We start from the raw sequence: 18,330 nt of genomic DNA on the forward strand, positions 1-18,330 counted from the left end.
TATTAAGCTGCCATTTTGTTTGGCCTGCTCAAAAATGCCTTTCTTGGAACCACGATGACCTTTCATGGACTAATTAAAGTGTATTCTTGAAATTTGGCTTTGGATTTGATGATCGGATCTCATGGACTAAATAGGTGTCAAAATAAGGAGTGAAATCTGAAAATTTAATGAAATTAGTGATTCTTATAACTGCAATTTATATAACTCTACCAATGTGGTTTGATATCCAAGCTTCACTCTTTCGGCTTTCCTCCTTCACTCTCCTCTCTCATATCGAGCTTTCTCTCTGACCGCTCTATCTCCGTAATTCTTGATGGTTCAACATCTCCCCCCCCCTTTCCCTCTCAACAGTGGTGTCCCTCAGGGTTCCATCCTGTCTCCAACACTCTTCCTTCTTTTTATCAATGACCTTTTTTTTTTTTTTTTGTATACCTTGGTCGAGGCTCGTATGAGAGCAAACACAGAACTCACATCAAGGAGGCATGAGACAAGAGGGGCGGGAGTGGAAGGGACAAAACAGTGGGGAACAGACACATTAGGTGAACTGTGGAAGGGAGAGGGATGGGGATGGGACAGGGAACATGGCGAAGAGAAGATGGACATTTCAGGGACTTTCAGGAAGGAAAGCAGGAGAAATGAAGGAAGTGGGCTTGGGTGGATTATCGGGGGTAGAAAAGATCGAGGATTTGGATGGGGGAAGATAAGAGGTGGTGGTGAACAGCTGTTTTGAAAGCCTGGAGGGAAGAATGGGAAAGAATAGAGTGAGGAAGTTTATTCCAAAGGCGGGAAAAAAGAGGAATGAAAGAGTGAAGATGAGCAGTGATTCGTGATTTTGGTAGTTTTACCAGAAGGGGGTTGTTGGCGGACCTTGAGCGCCCTGTGGAAATGTGGTGGGGACAAATCGCAGAGAGAGCAGGGGGGGCAAGGCTGGAGAGGAGTCGGTAGAAGACAGAAAGACCACCGACCAACCTGCGGTGATTGAGTGAGAGGCCCAAAGACTCAGCTTCATTGTGGGAGATGCCGATGATCTTAAATGCCCTGGTTTCGACAGCGTGAAGTCGAGAAAGGTGGGAGGCAGGAGCACCAACCCAGAGGGGAGAGCAGTACTCCATCAGGCTACGGACAAAAGCTTTGTAAGTGGTCAGGAGCTCAAGAGGGCCGAGGAAGGACTTAGCACGACGGAGGATTCCCAGTCGGCGACTGGCTTTTGAGGCGAGGTTGGAAATGTGACTTTCCCTGGAAAGGTCATGGCAGATAGTGAGACCTAGAAGCTTGAAAGAAAAGACTTCTTCCAGAGGATTGTTGAGAAAGTGGATGGGGGGGGGGGGTTTGTAAACGGTCCTTTCGAAGAGACATAGTGAGAGTGTGAGATTTGTCTGGATTGAAAGACATGTTCCACGTGTTGGACCAGTTTGTGATTTTATCCAGATCTGCAGTGAGTGAAGAAGCTGCTGCTTGCCGGTCTGAGGGATGACAGATGGTACGGCAGAGGGTGGAGTCGTCGGCAAAGAGAAATAGAGGATTTTCCAGAGAGTCCGAGAGATCATTGATGAAAACCAGAAAAAGAACAGGGCCCAGAACGCTACCTTGAGGAACTCCAGCCTGCACAGGAAGAGGGGATGAAAGAACTCCATTTAGGGCCACACGTTGACTGCGACAGGAGAGGAAGTCTGCGAGCCATGAGTGGAGATGGCCTTGAATACCATGGGAAGAGAGTTTGGTGAGTAGGGCAGGGTGCCAGACTGTGTCAAAAGCACGTGATATGTCCAGGGATACGGCTCGGATTTCCTGTCTGGCATTGAGGACCTCCATCCATTGATGGGAGAGCAGAAGCAGCATATCCAGGGTAGAGTGACCTGGTCTGAAACCAAATTGATGATTGGAAATCAAGCCATTGGAGAAGAGGAAGGATTTCATATCTGAAGCGATGATGGATTCCATCACCTTGCTGATGATTGGGAGAAGGCTGATTGGTCTGTAGTTATAGGGATCTGTTTTTGCACCTTTTTTATGCAGGGCAGTGATGTTAGCAGATTTCCAAGCAGATGGCAGATGACCTTGGGCAAATGAGAGGGTGAATAGAACAGAGAGAGGGTGAGCAAGAGCAGAAGAGCAGGCTTTGAGGACACGTGGGCTGATGCCGTCTGGACCGGTTGCAGAATCTGACTCGAGGTTTGAAAGCAAGCTCTCCACCTTGTCAGGAGAAAAGGATACAGAGTCCAGGGACAGTTGGGTGCGACTGGGTAAAGTGGGTAGAGATAGTGATGGGTTTAGGACACAAGATTTAGCTGCAAACACCGAGTTTAGACATTCAGCTTTAAATAAATTTTAAATTCAGCTTTAAATAATTCAGCATTCAGCTTTCTTCCACAAATAACCAAATGCAATCGTATGCTGATGACTCAACATTACATTCCTCTATGTCTTTCTCATTTGCCCCGTCTTCCCTCACTCGATCTACATCTCGTTTCATCACAGCCACCTCTTTAAATTCGGATTTGGACAAGATCTCCCAGTGGGGCAAGTGTAATCAAGTTAAGTTTAATGTTTCAAAAACTCAATTTCTTCTCATCTCTCTCTCCAAAATTCCTCTCAACTCTCCATTCTCCTTTGAAAGCTTTACAATTACACCATGTGATACAATAAACCTACTAGGTATCACTCGAACTTCAAATTTATCCTGGAATCCACACATTACGCAAATAGCTACATCTGCCTCGAAGAAACGGAGTCCTGTTCAGATGTCGAAGATTCTCCTCCTTGAACAGTTGCTCCAACTATGTAAAGGATTGATTCATCCTTGTATGGAGTACTGCTCTCACAGCTGGGGAGGTTCAAGCTCCACATACTTACTGGACAGAATTGAATCCAAATTTATTCGACTTGTCAACTCCACAAATGTGACCTCAAAACTCGACCCGCTCAAATTACACCGCATAGTAGGCTCTCTTTCTCCTTTCTACAGATATTACTTCGGTTTCTGCGTGCAAGAACTTGCTGCTTGTGTACCTCCACCATTAGCGAGAGCAAGAAATACTTGACAAGCCACTACATCACATGATTATTGTGTGGCCATTGGCAACTCAAGGGTGGGCCATTACGATGTTTGTTTCTTTCCCTCCACTGCCAAACTCTGGAACTCTTTACCTTCTCATGTCTTCCCAAACACTTATGACCTTCCCCTTTTCAAAAAGCAATTTTTTTTTACTTCCTCAAACACTCTTAAACTATTGTCTCTTTCCTTACTTTTCTAACAATGCAATTCCTTTATTTAAGGCTTGGCCTCGATGAGGACTATTTAGTCCATGACTGAAGCCTTCAACATAAATAAATAATTTTTTTAAAAGTTTTTATTCTATCATCACTCCTTTTACACTGTTGTCTTCAGTCATTCTTCCATAGGATAGTGTCACTCCACTAGGACATGCGATACTTGTAGGAAACCCAAAGATTTGAACCAACTGTTTTTGAAATTCTCTCGATTTAATGGATCCAGAGCGAGTCTATTTCAAAATACGAAAGAGGTGGGAATTGGCGTGTTGGATCTGCCAAACATTTTCGGCCATTTGAAGCATTCTCAACTCTGCAAGGCGGTTCTGAGATTTCAAAAGAGAGCAGGAAATTGATATCGTATTATTGATTACCCAAAGGCTCCTTCTTTCACACACCATAAAACTGAAAAAGAAGGGGAAGAAGATCCATCCTCCATATTCACTGAAGCGACGGGTGGAATTTGCGAGTGATGGCTGGTATTTTGAGAGAGACCTGTTGTGTGGCCCCACGGTGTTCATACATGTCTTCTTCTGACGCGGTCGTGCCGAGTTAGCGACATGTTAAAGTGAAGTGATGAGATATATGATGAGATATGATGAGATAATACATACGCAGTTCAGCCGCACTAAGTTGGTGTTAATTCATGGGCACAAAAAAATTTAAGTGTGTGTGTGTGTGTGTGTGTGTGTGTGTGTGTGTGTGTGTGTGTGTGTGTGTGTGTGTGTGTGTGTGTGTGTGTGTGTTCGTGTTCATTTAGTCACCTGCATTATGGTACACTGTTCACTCTGCAGGCACTGTCACTGATAAACACAACAAAAAATACATCCTAATCCCCTTCGATCAATAAAAATACAAAGTGCTGGCTATGTGGTGTCGTGCAGTGCCTCGGTGTCATCTGGAATAATAACAAAAAATTTTTAACAGCTGATCGCATTGTTTCACATTTTTGTGCAATCTGCTTTCATTTTGGATGTTATGTCACTTCATTAGTAGCTTGGAGCAATACTATCTTCTTTATAAAAGCAAATGCGACGTTACAATCGCTACACCCACTCCTCTGAGCTAGCAAGGGTAATCGTGAAAAAACCTTTATAGGATAAGGGAGGGGAAGAGGTAGCAACGCTGGGTATCTTTGCGAGTATTTAATAGGTTCATCACCAACAAAAACCACATCCCAGACCTCTTTCCAACCTATCTCTATTGCTGCACCCTCACCACTGCCTGGACTGCTTGCACCCTCAACCTTTACCTGTACTCGCAACACCCTCATTACTGTCTGCACTTCTTACACCATCACCACTGCCTGCACTTCTTTCACCCTCACCACTGCCTGGACTGCTTGCACCCTCAACCTTTACCTGTACTCGCAACACCCTCATTACTGTCTGCACTTCTTACACCATCACCACTGCCTGCACTTCTTACACCATCACCACTGCCTGCACTCCTTACACCCTCATCCCTGCCCGCACTCCTTACACCCTCACCACTGCCTGCACTCCTTACACCCTCATCCCTGCCTGCACTCCTTACACCCTCATCCCTGCCCGCACTCCTTACACCCTCATCCCTGCCCGCACTCCTTACATCCTCACCACTGCCTGCACTCCTTGCACCCTCAACCTTACCTGTACTCACAACACCCTCATTACTGTCTGCACTTCTTACACCATCACCACTGCCTGCACTCCTTACACGCTCACCACTACCTTCACTCCTTACATGCTCACCACTGCCTGCACTCCTTACACGCTCACCACTGCCTGCACTCCTTACACCCTCACCATTACCTGCACTCCTTACACCCTCACAATTTCCTGCACTGATCCTAACACCCTCAACTCTGCTTTCAATCGCTATACTCACACCATTGCCAATCTCTTGTGTAGACTCACTCCACAAACGTAAACAACATTCCTCCACAAATTCTTCACATTCTGATACCTCCTGTAACGTATCTATATGTTCCTTCAACCTTGCAATAACTATGTCCATGTGAGCTATTTCCTCACACTTCCTCCAACAATGACTCCCTTCTGTTTCCACTATCGCCGATATGGCCCACATCAAGCATCTATCACTCCGTTTGTAATCTTCTCTTCTCCTTATTTCCCTCTTACTTCACTCCTTGTTACCCCTTTTCCCAATCCTATCTCCAACTGACTTAACCACTTTACTAGGAATGGCAAACAAGTAGGCCTCACCCTGCCGCTTCCAAACAAAATGAATACAATTACCCGCTAATCAGCTGCAAACACAAGTGCAACCTTGAGTGATCCCAAATACACAACACCTGACACACAATCACGATAAATTCCAAATACGAAAAACAAGAATCACTTGTCATGTACAAAGTGCGTACAATGGTTGTCTCAGCTGCTCCAGTTGTAACGAGGGTCTCTTTTGACACCACCATAAGGTTGTGACGTTCAGAATGGAATGCAGCCAAAGTTGTTGCTTCAATTTCCTTTTTGTCTACACTCTGATGCCTTGAGCTGCTCAATGAGATAAGAACTTGTGCCAATATTGCCACTCTGGGTTTCTTTTTAGAGGTGTGCTGTAACAGTCTCGCATAAGGCTCAATTGAACAGCAATATCATGTCTCTCACACTATTCATGCCAAACAATTTCACAACAGTTTCATTCATGCTCTTCTGGATTTTTTTGATTTTTTTCGTTCACGCCTAAGGACTCACTCCAGCACAAGTCTTCAAGCACTTCTGCCCATTCTATACGTCATATGGCCTTTATTCTATGTCATAAAGCCTTTACTTTGCAGGAAGGTATGCATCATGGCGGCTGTAAGGGAAGGTTGCTTGCATCTGATACGATATCCAAAAATATGTTTATTTATTTATTTATTTGTTTGTTTCTGTGAAGTTATGTCAACAATTATAACAGAGTGTAGACTCCTTTTCAGAAATCTGTGCCTGAAACTCTGCATTAGTACTGTACATATGTGCTCATCCAGGATGCTGTACATGGGTGATAGTGAACAATTGCAGGAGGACACGTGGGAAGAATTGGCACTCAGTGAATGAAAACTTTACTCAAACGCATGGACAGATTTTAACAAGGATTGTTTTGTTTTCGTTTGGCTTGAAGTCCCGACCTCATAAAATATGCCTGGTGTTGGCATAATGGTTAGTGTGGTGGGCTTGGGATCCTAAGATCCTGAGTTCAAATCCCATTCAGATGTTGAATTAATACCAGGTTGGGGTTGACTCTGCCCATCATCCTTCCGAGGTCGGCAAAATGAGTGCCAGCATGCTGGTATCTTGTGTCTGAGTGGTGACAGGATTGTGCCCAACAGCCAAGGCGACTGCTTAGGCAGCACCAACGCTCTGCACAGAGTATGGTCCCAATGGATGGATGAATCATAAAATTCCAATACAGTATTGCTAATCATCAAGTGGTTGTGGATTCGTGCTGCCTCTTGTGTTTTGCCATCCTGAAGGTCCACAGAATCAGAAAATCATGTTTGGTTTAATGAATAGATATGGCTTCACCTAACAATTGATCATTGTTCTTTTCTTGAATAAATATCTTGAAAGTAAGATTTTAATGTTATTTGGTGCCCTTTTATGCTCAATTGGCCCTGCCCCCCCAAAAACGCTCGGTTGACCCTGCCCCTCCCATGACGTCATCTCAGCCTCAGGTTCATTCATGTACTGTCTGACAGCACCTTCTACATAAGGATTTTGACGATCGTCGTAATCTGGGGATTCTTGATCAGAAAATTATTCATCAAATTCACCCCCCTGACGGGTCTGAAGTTAGTTGTGCGGCCATTATCCATTGCGTGCTGACAATCTTTCTCTCGATTAGGTCATGGCAGTTTATCTGGAATTTTTATGGGTGGTACCCAACGGGTTTGCTTTTCTAACTGGAACACCTCAAAAAATTATCAGAATTGAAAACCACATTCAGTTATTTGTTTATTACTTTAACATCAATATAATCACATCAAAAAAAAATTCTGATTCTGTGGACCTTCAAGGTATAATTCCAAAGCTACTCAAAATAATGAATTCCAAAATAAAGAGTTAATAAAATTTCCCAAAGTCGTAATCATTTTCTTAAACATTGTAAATTGAAGCATGTGTGCTCTCACAGGTATATTCAGCACAAACAGGGTGAACCAAATGTCCTTTCTCTGTGTTTGTATATTCTTTTTCTCTTTTGCTTAAATTTCTTACCGACCTTGCTTTTCGCTGAGAGAATAGCGCAGAGTTGGTGTACTCCCTTTTGAGCTGTCTCGTCTGGATTCAATTGCCTGTGTCTGGGCTCGATGACCATAAAACTGCAATCCTGCCGCTTCGCAAGCGGCGTGTCACATCGAAAAGTGCGCCGTCTATCGGAGGTGCATTGAACCGGGGTCCTCCAACCCAAGATTAATTGATGGCCGTTAAAGTTCTTACCGTGCCTTTTGAAAAGCGGAGGCCATTGTGTGCCGGTACCCTGGTCAAATTCCCCTTTTCTTCCTTGTTTGTCGTAGTGGCATTGCCTCAGTAGCACGGCCACACCTCACTAATGTTGGTACAACCAACGAGTGAAATTCGTAATTGAATCCCAATCGAATATGTATTTTGTGCAAGACCACTCGCTACATCTGTTTCACTTTGATACATTGGATTGTAAACAAGAAGTGAAAGTTATTTTTAGCTCGCCTGTTCGAAGAACAGAGAGCTATAGCGATACCCCCAGCGTGAACGTGAAAATGTTAAAATTTTTGGTGCAAGTTATTTTTTCCTTTCTAATGTTTTTATCCACCACACTATTTTTTATACGCCCGATATATATATGTATATATGTATATATATATATATATATATATATATATATATATATATATATATATATATATATATACCTATATACCTATATATATATACATATATATATATATATATATATACCCATATATATATATATATATATATATATATACCTATATATATACCTATATATACCTATATATATTGGGGTGTATTATGTGATACTGGTCGTCCGTCCGTCCGTTCCTGTCCGCACTCTAACTCCCAAAGTTTTCAACTTTCACGTTTCATATCTGGTACATTGGTACAGACTTTGGAGATGGTGTGTTGCGACATACGTTAGTCATCTAAAGTGGTTGCCTTGGCAACCAGGATGCTGTTTTCCATGTTGCAGCACAATTCTGTAAATACCTTCTTGTTCGGGCATATATTGTGCTCACTTGCGCTCTTGTTACTGATTACAATATACAAATACATATATTGCTTTAAAATTATTTGGATCAGACTTCACTGCAATGCTTTATAAAAAATATTAATTATTAGACTCGTCTTTTAAAAACGATAAATGTATAAACAGGCGAACATTGGGTGGCTTTAACACCAACTCTGGTTATAGTTGAGTTTCAAACTTTCTATAGCTATGCATTTCTAAAAAAGAAAAACATTCCTCCCAAAGACTAAATCGTTTCATTACAATTTATTTTGTAAAAAAAAAAAATCGAACAATTTGAGTTGTCGTGAACTATTGATCAATGCAGGAGAAATCCAGGATTTGCTTGCTTTTTGACATTCCTTGAACCTCTCCCATTTCAAAAGTTTCTTCTTCATGCCATAAGGGTCATCACCCCTTTTTGTTTTCTTCACTGGAAGAAATCCTTTTTATTTATGAGGGGACGACTCATTATTTGGCTGGCAAGATAGTCTGGAGGTATGCACACTTGCTTCGAAGCTGTCTGACCCTGACTCGAATGTCAGCCCAGCTATAAACTGTCATGTTGGTGTTTCACAGGCAGGGTGTGGCATCAATGTGTGTGCTGTCCATGAGAAGGACGTTAAGATGAAGGACCCATCTGACAACACTGGGTTAAAGATTGGCAAACTCACAAGTTTGTGGTCAGACCCAAAGTGCTCTTATCGTTATCATTGCCAGATATTTGGTAACACCCACTTTTCAATGTTTACATAATTTCCTTATGCATATAATCGTGTGTGTGTGTGTTTTTTGTGTGCTCTTAAATATTGCATTGTTCATAACCAAATATGTATCGGTTTAACTGCAGCTGTCTTCTCTTATGCCCATAAAAGATAGCGGGCCAGCCAAATGCAAGGATGTTTTGATGGATTTATGAGTGCAAACCGCATTGCGTAAATGTTAAATTGGCATTCAACTGTAGTGAGCCTCATTCGTCTTTACAAAAATCTAATTATTTTAAAAACCAGACTCGGTGGTGTAATAGTTTGAGTTTCTGCTCAGAATCTGTCTGGGAGGACGGCGGTTCGAATCCCAGCTGAATTTTACAAAAGACTTAAAAAACAAATGGTATGTGCTGCTTGTTTGCTTTACATTCCACAATATAGGATGGAGCATGAACAAACAGCTGTAGGTTGGCAAACATTGCACAGACTTGATGGGCCTAATGGCCTCTGCCTACATCGAAGTTCCTTGTAAAGGAACTCCTCTTATTAAGAACATTATTCAGAACTCAGATCCACAGCAGGTCAGGTCAGGTATGGGAGCATGTGCCGGCGGAGCAGCGTGTCGTTGCGTCCACTTTTCGCCATTACTCCAGGGGCCTCCGTCTGGCCACCCCCCAGGCAGATACCTGGCCCAACACTATCTCCTTGAGATGCTGATCAACCTGCTGCAACCATGAGGCACGTGGTCAGCCCATTGGCCTCCTCCACTCACGAGGCTCCCTCGCTGAGAGAATCTGGTGAGCAGGATCAGCGTCAGGAAAACGAGCCATGTGTCCATACAGCCGCAGCTGACGCTCACGGACCATGCAGGTAACAAATCTCATTTGAATCTCTCTCAGCAACCGCTCGTTGGACACAAAGTCCGACCAGCGATAGCCAAGGATTCTCCGAAGAGACCTGGTACCAAGGGAATTAAGTCTCTGTCTCAGATCCCCGGTCAGAGTCCAAGTCTCACATCCGTCGATCAAGACTGGAAGCACCAATGACCTGAAGACTTGGACTTTCGTCTTCTTGCACAGGTACCAACAGCGCCACACCTCATGACCCAGTGAATCCATGACTCCCCAGGCCCGACCGAGACGTTTATTGACTTCTGGCTCACAGCCAGCAGAGACGTGAATATCACTGCCAAGGTAAGTGAATCTGTCCATGACCTTAACATCCTCAAAACAAACATGTACAGACAAGATAACACCATCCAAGATGTCAATGAAAGCCTGGATCATAGCTCAGCTCTGCCATTAAGCCTGGCCCTCTGACTCTGGTCAATGGTATCCAGCGTCCCTTGAGAGACAAAATTCTTCATCACCCTACGGTGAATTCCAAGACATCCACCGTCAACATCAAGGATGGTGGTCTTGGAGGCACTCCACAACTCTTCAGGATTCCCCAAAGCACTCAGGCCCCCCAAATCCACACTCAGCCTGTTCGCAATCTCCTCAACAACCCTCTCATCCTTGAGCTTGCCAACATCCAGCCTAGGCTGGGATGGTACCATTCTCCCGGTTTTAATATGCAACTTCAGAGTTGCTCCCACAAGCCTGTGGTCAGTATTGAGGAACTGAGCACTCTGGTAGACCCTGCAGTTCCTGATAATCCTCCAGCGACCATCAATGAGCACATGGTCAATCTTCTTTGCCACACCGCCAGTGTTGTAATACTCAGTCCAATGATGAGCCTGTGGGCGCTGAAACTATGAACCAGCCACCCCAAGTTCATGACTTCTTGCAAAGTCAAAGAACTTAGTCCTGTTTTGGTTCATAGTTCCAGACCCATAGGGACAAACAAATGTCTCATAACCATCCCTATCAGTTCCAGTTGATGCAATGAAATCCCCCAAGACTAGAAGAGCATCTCACCTGGGGCACTGATCAACCACAGACTCGAACATGGCATAGAATGCATCCTTGATGGTGAGATCACTCGCCTCAGTTGGAGCATATACAGAGACCAGGGAAATGACACCCAAAGAGTGAGGAAGCCTCAGTCTCATAATACGCTCGTTGACCGGTGTTACCTCAATTATCATTGGGGTCATTTATTGGACACAGCTACAGCAACTCCTTGGGCATGTTAACCATCAGAGCGACCAGACGAATAGTAGGTGTAACCACCCACCACAATCTTGCCACTATCTGGTCTCTGAACCTCAGAGAGTGCTGCAATGCCGATGTCCAAACACTTGAGGTCAGATGGTAACAGAGACAGACGATCATCCTCTCTTCGGGATGGGACATTCCAGGCACCCACCAGCCTTAGGACGGGATGGCCTCAGGTTAACCCAAGGAGACCGCCGTCTGGGGGACGACACCTCAGCACCACCCTGACACACAACACCGCAATCTTACCCGGAAGTTTACCCCGTGGTCTTTCTCTTATCAGAGTGTGTGTGTATGTGTGTGTGTGTGTGTGTGTGTGTGTGTGTGTGTGTGTGTGTGTGTGTGTGTGTGTGTGTGTGTGTGTGTGTGTGTGTGTGTGTGTGTGTGTGTGTGTGTGGTTGGGGGGGAGGTGGGGAGGTGGGGGGTCCCAAAGGCTTTGCCCAAATCCCATCATCCGGTGAGTTGCCTTGCGAAGGGCAGCTGTACAGGAGGTACTCTCACGGAGTGGGTTTTCAGTTTTCTTTGTGTTTTAGTGATTGTCATTAAATTTAATCTGTTCTTCGAATCAGATGCATATTCAGTAAAGATTTGGTAAATATGCTCTGTACTTTTTGTGGAACATGGTTTTTAGCTCTGACTTCCTATTTCTCTTTTCTCAGGCAGTCAAGTCTAAGACTGGTCCTGGTGAGGATCTGCGGAATGCCCTTTGGAATACAGGTGATATGGAGGATCAGGTCACATTGCTTTGGAAGGATCCACGAAACGTCGGCTGGAAAGACAAAACGTCATACCGCTGGATGCTCATGCACCGCCCGCAGGTCGGATACATCCGGTAATCACCCAAATAATGTCCTCCCATTTATTTTGTTTGGAAAACAGATAGATCACCTCCTCACCCCACCCCTTTCCTCACTTTCTTATGAAGTCACTATATTCGTTCCCACTTCTCATTTTCTTTTTGAAGTCAAGAATCCATGCAGTGAATGATATCACCAGCCAAATTGTTCAAGAAGGAAAGAAAACCCTCAGCAAGCACATGTCAATATTATTCCGGTCACAAAACACACAACATAATGCTGTGAACAATGGCTTTCTTACCCAGTTCTATTTTGTTTTTAATATACAGCTTAACATTTTAAATCCTGATATTTTTTTTAGATGTCAACAATTAGTTGAGTGGAATGGGAGTTTCACGTGTTTTTCTTTTATTTTATTATGATCTGGGTCTCCAATACGATGATCACACGCATCAGAGACAGAATGCATAAGATGGCTTTTCAAAACCGACGTATAACTCAAACACTCGAGCGTTCCTCCCGAGGTACCGACAGGATTGCTCAGAGGTTCCACACTTAACTTTGAGCTGATAATCTGGGTTTTAGACAAGACCTGACTATGAACTGTTACCCTGGTGCATCACAGACTGGGCGTTGAATTGATGAGTGTGCCGTACATCCGAATGGACGTTAGACGGAGTTTATGTTATCATCACTGTCTGTCTGTCTGTCTTTTATGATGATGAAAGTTGAAAATTTTCATCATGCGTCAGTCTGTCTTGTTTGTATGTCTGTGACTGTGATAACTCGCGAACGCTTTCAACTTTCTTTGTCAAACTTTACCAGACAATTCTGAAGGACAAAAGTGAGGCTGTTAATGTTTTTTTTCACTATATATATATATATATATATATATATATATATATATATATATATATATGTATACATATGTGTATATATATATATATATATATATATATATATATATATATATATATATATATGTATACATATGTGTATATATATATGTATACATATGTGTATATATATATATATATACATATGTGTATATATATATATATATATATGTATACATATGTGTATATATATATATATATATATATATATATATATATATATATATATGTATACATATGTGTATATATATATATATATATATATATACATATGTGTATATATATATATATATATATGTATATATATATATATATATATATATATATATATATATATATATACATATGTGTATATATATATATATGTATACATATGTGTATATATATATATATATATATATATGTATACATATGTATACATATGTGTATATATATATATATATATATATATATATATATATATATATATATGTATACATATGTGTATATATATATATATATATATATATATATGTGTGTGTATATATATATTTATATATATGTGTATATATATATATATATATATATATATATATATATATATATATATATATATATATATATATATGTGTGTGTATATATATATTTATATATATATATGTGTATATGTGTATATGTGTATATGTGTATATGTGTATATATGTATATATATATATATATATATATATATATATATATATATATGTATATGTGTATATATATATATATATATATATATATATATATATATATATATATATATATATATATATATATTTTTTTTTTTTTTGTATACCTTGGTCGAGGCTCGTATGAGAGCTAACACACAACTCACAGCAAGGAGGCATGAGACAAGAGGGGCGGGAGTGGAAGGGACAAAACATTGGGGAACAGACACAGGTGAACTGTGGAAGGGAGAGGGATGGGGATGGGACGGGGAACATGGCGAGGGGAAGATGGACATTAAAGGGACTTTCAGGAAGGAAAGCAGGAGAATTGAAGGAAGTGGGCTTGGGTGGATTATCGGGGGTAGAAAAGATCGAGGATTTGGATGGGGGAAGATAAGAGGTGGTGGTGAACAGCTGTTTTGAAAGCCTGAAGGGAAGAATGGGAAAGAATAGAGTGAGGAAGTTTATTCCAAAGGCGGGAAAAAGAGGAATGAAAGAGTGAAGATGAGCAGTGATTCGTGATTTTGGTAGTTTTACCAGAAGGGGGTTGTTGGCGGACCTTGAGCGCCCTGTGGAAATGTGGTTGGGACAAATCGCAGAGAGAGCAGGGGGCAAGGCTGGAGAGGAGTCGGTAGAAGACAGAAAGACCACCGACCAACCTGCGGTGATTGAGTGAGAGGCCCAAAGACTCAGCTTCATTGCGGGAGATGCCAATGATCTTAAAAGCCCTGGTTTCGACAGCGTGAAGTCGAGAAAGGTGGGAGGCAGGAGCACCAGCCCAGAGGGGAGAGCAGTACTCCATCAGGCTACGGACAAAAGCTTTGTAAGTGGTCAGGAGCTCAAGAGGGCCGAGGAAGGACTTTGCACGACGGAGGATTCCCAGTCGGCGACTGGCTTTTGAGGCAAGGTTGGAAATGTGACTTTCCCAGGAAAGGTCATGGCAGATAGTGAGACCCAGAAGCTTGAAAGAAAAGACTTCTTCCAGAGGATTGTTGAGAAAGTGGATGGGGGGTTTTGTAAACGGTCCTTTCGAAGAGACATAGTGAGAGTGTGAGATTTGTCTGGATTGAAAGACATGTTCCACGTGTTGGACCAGTTTGTGATTTTATCCAGATCTGCAGTGAGCGAAGAAGCTGCTGCTTGCCGGGCTGAGGGATGACAGATGGTACGGCAGAGGGTTGAGTCATCGGCAAAGAGAAATAGAGGATTTTCCAGAGAGTCCGAGAGATCATTGATGAAAACCAGAAAAAAAACAGGGCCCAGAACGCTACCTTGAGGAACTCCAGCCTGCACAGGAAGAGGGGATGAAAGAACTCCATTTAGGGCCACACGTTGACTGCGACAGGAGAGGAAGTCTGTGAGCCATGAGTGGAGATGGCCTTGAATACCATGGGCAGAGAGTTTGGTGAGTAGGGCAGGGTGCCAGACTGTGTCAAAAGCACGTGATATGTCCAGGGATACGGCTCGGATTTCCTGTCTGGCATTGAGGACCTCCATCCATTGATGGGAGAGCAGTAGCAGCATATCTAGGGTAGAGTGACCTGGTCTGAAACCAAATTGATGATTGGAAATCAAGCCATTGGAGAAGAGGAAGGATTTCATGTCTGAAGCGATGATGGATTCCATAACCTTGCTGATGATTGGGAGAAGGCTGATTGGTCTATAGTTACAGGGATCTGTTTTTGCACCTTTTTTATGCAGGGCAGTGATGCTAGCAGATTTCCAAGCAGATGGCAGATGACCTTGGGAAAATGAGAGGGTGAATAGAACAGAGAGAGGGTGAGCAAGAGCAGAAGAGCAGGCTTTGAGGACACGTGGGCTGATGCCGTCTGGACCGGTTGCAGAATCTGACTCGAGGTTTGAAAGCAAGCTCTCCACCTTGTCAGGAGAAAAGGATACAGAGTCCAGGGACAGTTGGGTGCGACTGGGTAAAGTGGGTAGAGATAGTGATGGGTTTGGGACACAAGATTTAGCTGCAAACACCGAGTTTAGACATTCAGCTTCATCACGTGTGGAATCAGCAGTGCGGCCATTTGAGGTAAGGGAGGGGATGGAGGGGGAACATACACCAGAAACAGATTTGATTAAACGCCACCAGGATTTTGAGGAGGGAGAGAGGTTTGAGAGTTCAGACTTGAGATGAGAAAGATGTTGTTTTCTGGCTCTCCTGAGGGTAGCTACACACTTTTTCCGAGCTTTGTGGAAAGAACTGAGATTGCCCTCAGTTGGGTTTGCTTTCCATGAGGCAAAGGCAAGTTGTTTCAGGACAACTGCCTCGCCACAAGCTTCAGTAAACCAAGGGCGGGAGGAAGGGTAAGACAACTGAACACGAGAGGGGATAAATCTGTGCATGAGGCAGAGCAAGTTTCTTTGAAAGAATTCCCAGGATGAGTTGATGTTTGAGAAAGTAGTGATAGGAGACCAGTCTGTAAGTTTGATGGCTGCTCGGAGACCCTGCCAGTCGGCTTGAGTGAAATGCCAGACTCGACGGCGGTGAGGTGGTTCTCTGATAACAGCCAGAGAGATGTCCACTTTAATAAGGACGTGGTCAGAAGAACCAATTGGAGCGAAGGAAGAGCAGCAGATATTGTCAGGGAAATTTGTCAAAATCAGATCCAGAATATATATATATATATATGTGTGTGTGTGTGTATATATATAAGTATATATATATATATATATATATATGTATATATATATATATGTATATATATATGTGTGTATATATATATATATATATATATATATATATATATATATATATATATATATATATATATATATATATATATATATATGTGTGTGTGTGTGTGTGTGTATATATATATATGTATATATATATATATGTATATATGTATATATGTATATATATATATATATATATATATATGTATATATGTATATATATATATATATATATATATATATATATATATATATATATATGTGTGTGTGTGTGTATATATATATATATATATATATATATGTATATATATATATATATATATATATATATATATGTATATATATATATATATATATATATATATATATATATTGTTGTGGTTACCAGATTCGCAAACCACCATTCAGGTCCCTTAGGTGAGGTATCTCGGTAAGTGCATGTGTAGTTAGGCCCAAACCCGTTGTCTAGTGGGAATACATGTCATTTATACGTGCTGCGACTCTTCAGGATAGCCGTTTTTCTTTTACTATCTTTATTTTGGACCAACCGCCATGATCACAACCACAACATCAACCACCGACCACAACCACCGCTTCACCACAACCGCCACGACCTTCACGCACACCTCACAACCGTAGCATCGCCACCGTTCTTGCCCCGCTGTGGGTACCGGTGTTGGACTCATGCAGAACGCGCGTCGAACAGCGTGTACAAAACCACGGATTTTCTGCTTCAAAAACGGATCGAAAACGACACACGCCCACTTTTTGCCGTCCAATCGGTGAGCGAGGGGCGAATTGGCCCCGCCCCCAGGGCGATCGATATATGCAAATTTGTGGATCAAAAAGCCTTCACGCCCACTTTTTCTCGGGCCAATGGGGAGCGAGTTGAAAGGTCAAAGGGAGGGGGTCAAAGGCGAAGTTACGGGGGGGATAAAAGGACGGTGTTCGTCAGTCAAAGGAGTAGTAAAGGTCGGAACGAGGCGAGAGAGTCAAGACTTCGCGGGCGGTGGAGCTGCTCGTCGTGTGCGTTGAAGTCGGAACGGAGGGGACGAGCTGTGGAGAGGCGGCGAGGGCGGACGAGGGGGTGCTCGCGTCGTGCAGGGAGCTGCACCCCTGGGAGGCCGACAGCGCGACCTGGCCGAGGTGGAGACGCTCGTCGCATATAATAAAGATCCTCTATACCCCGAGCATCAGCAACCCCCTCCTGTTTCCCCCCGCGCTGAGATAGTGCGACCAAGGGGGCCCGTTCCCACCCCCTGCCAGGCAATGTCCACGAGGCCCGCGGGTTGCGGGGCCATCGCCGCTCCGCGTCTCATCACCAGACGGGTAGGCCCGACCAGGTCTCGGCCCCAGGCCTACCTCATTCTTGAGGGTATTTCTTTTCCTTGGTTTTGGGTATGTGTTGTCGGCGCCGTCTGTGAAGTAGAATTGTATAAGTGTTGCCGTGTGCTCGGTAGTCGGAATTAGCTCTGCACTGTGTTTTCACTTTTATGTTTGCTTTTTGTGTAAATGGAATTGTGTTTTCTTTTTTTGTGTGCATTTGGTGGAATTGTATTTGTGTGCTTCCCGTGTGCCGAGAATAAATGTGCTTTATTGTTGAACTGTTCTCCCGCTTCGCTTCGTCTTTTCCTCCATTGAATCCCCATCTTGCTTCACGTAAAGGGTTGGTAGTGGGCTGAACACGCCCGATAATTAATCGAACCGTCGAGGTCGACGATAACACCGCTCGGTTATTCTGATAGTACGGAACGGGTCGCTTAAGTGGCCCGTGTCCGAAGTCGACCTGCGGCGAGGTGCGATCGCCCGGTCTACCCTCCGCGTGGGTACTTAGGTAGTTCGAATTTGGCGAGCAACCCTATCCCACGCGGGGGCTGATTGGCTCGATCGCGGTGAGACCGAAAGGTCCACCCGTGACT

At 43.1% G+C, this 18,330-nt stretch overlaps 1 protein-coding gene across 2 annotated transcripts in view; it reads left to right on the plus strand.

Moving 5' to 3' along the window:
* The window catches only part of LOC147015126 (thrombospondin-3-like), a 160,180-nt gene that overhangs the window by 108,250 nt on the left and 33,600 nt on the right, over positions 1-18,330 (plus strand). The window contains exon 21 of one of the 2 annotated variants that reach the window (XR_015050219.1): positions 12,007-12,165. Coding sequence is in view for 1 of the 2 variants with exons in the window: in XM_085849585.1 (XP_085705711.1) it covers positions 12,007-12,179 (173 nt within the window). In the remaining variant the exon portion in view is untranslated. Of the gene's footprint in view, positions 1-12,006; positions 12,180-18,330 lie in introns of both variants that reach the window. The other variant, XM_085849585.1, reaches the window with a different exon arrangement.

This window comes from Eptatretus burgeri, chromosome 12 (assembly GCF_056783735.1).
Source record: "Eptatretus burgeri isolate ZD-2024b chromosome 12, Ebu_testis_v1, whole genome shotgun sequence".
In the NCBI taxonomy this organism is placed as follows: Eukaryota; Metazoa; Chordata; class Myxini; order Myxiniformes; family Myxinidae; genus Eptatretus; species Eptatretus burgeri.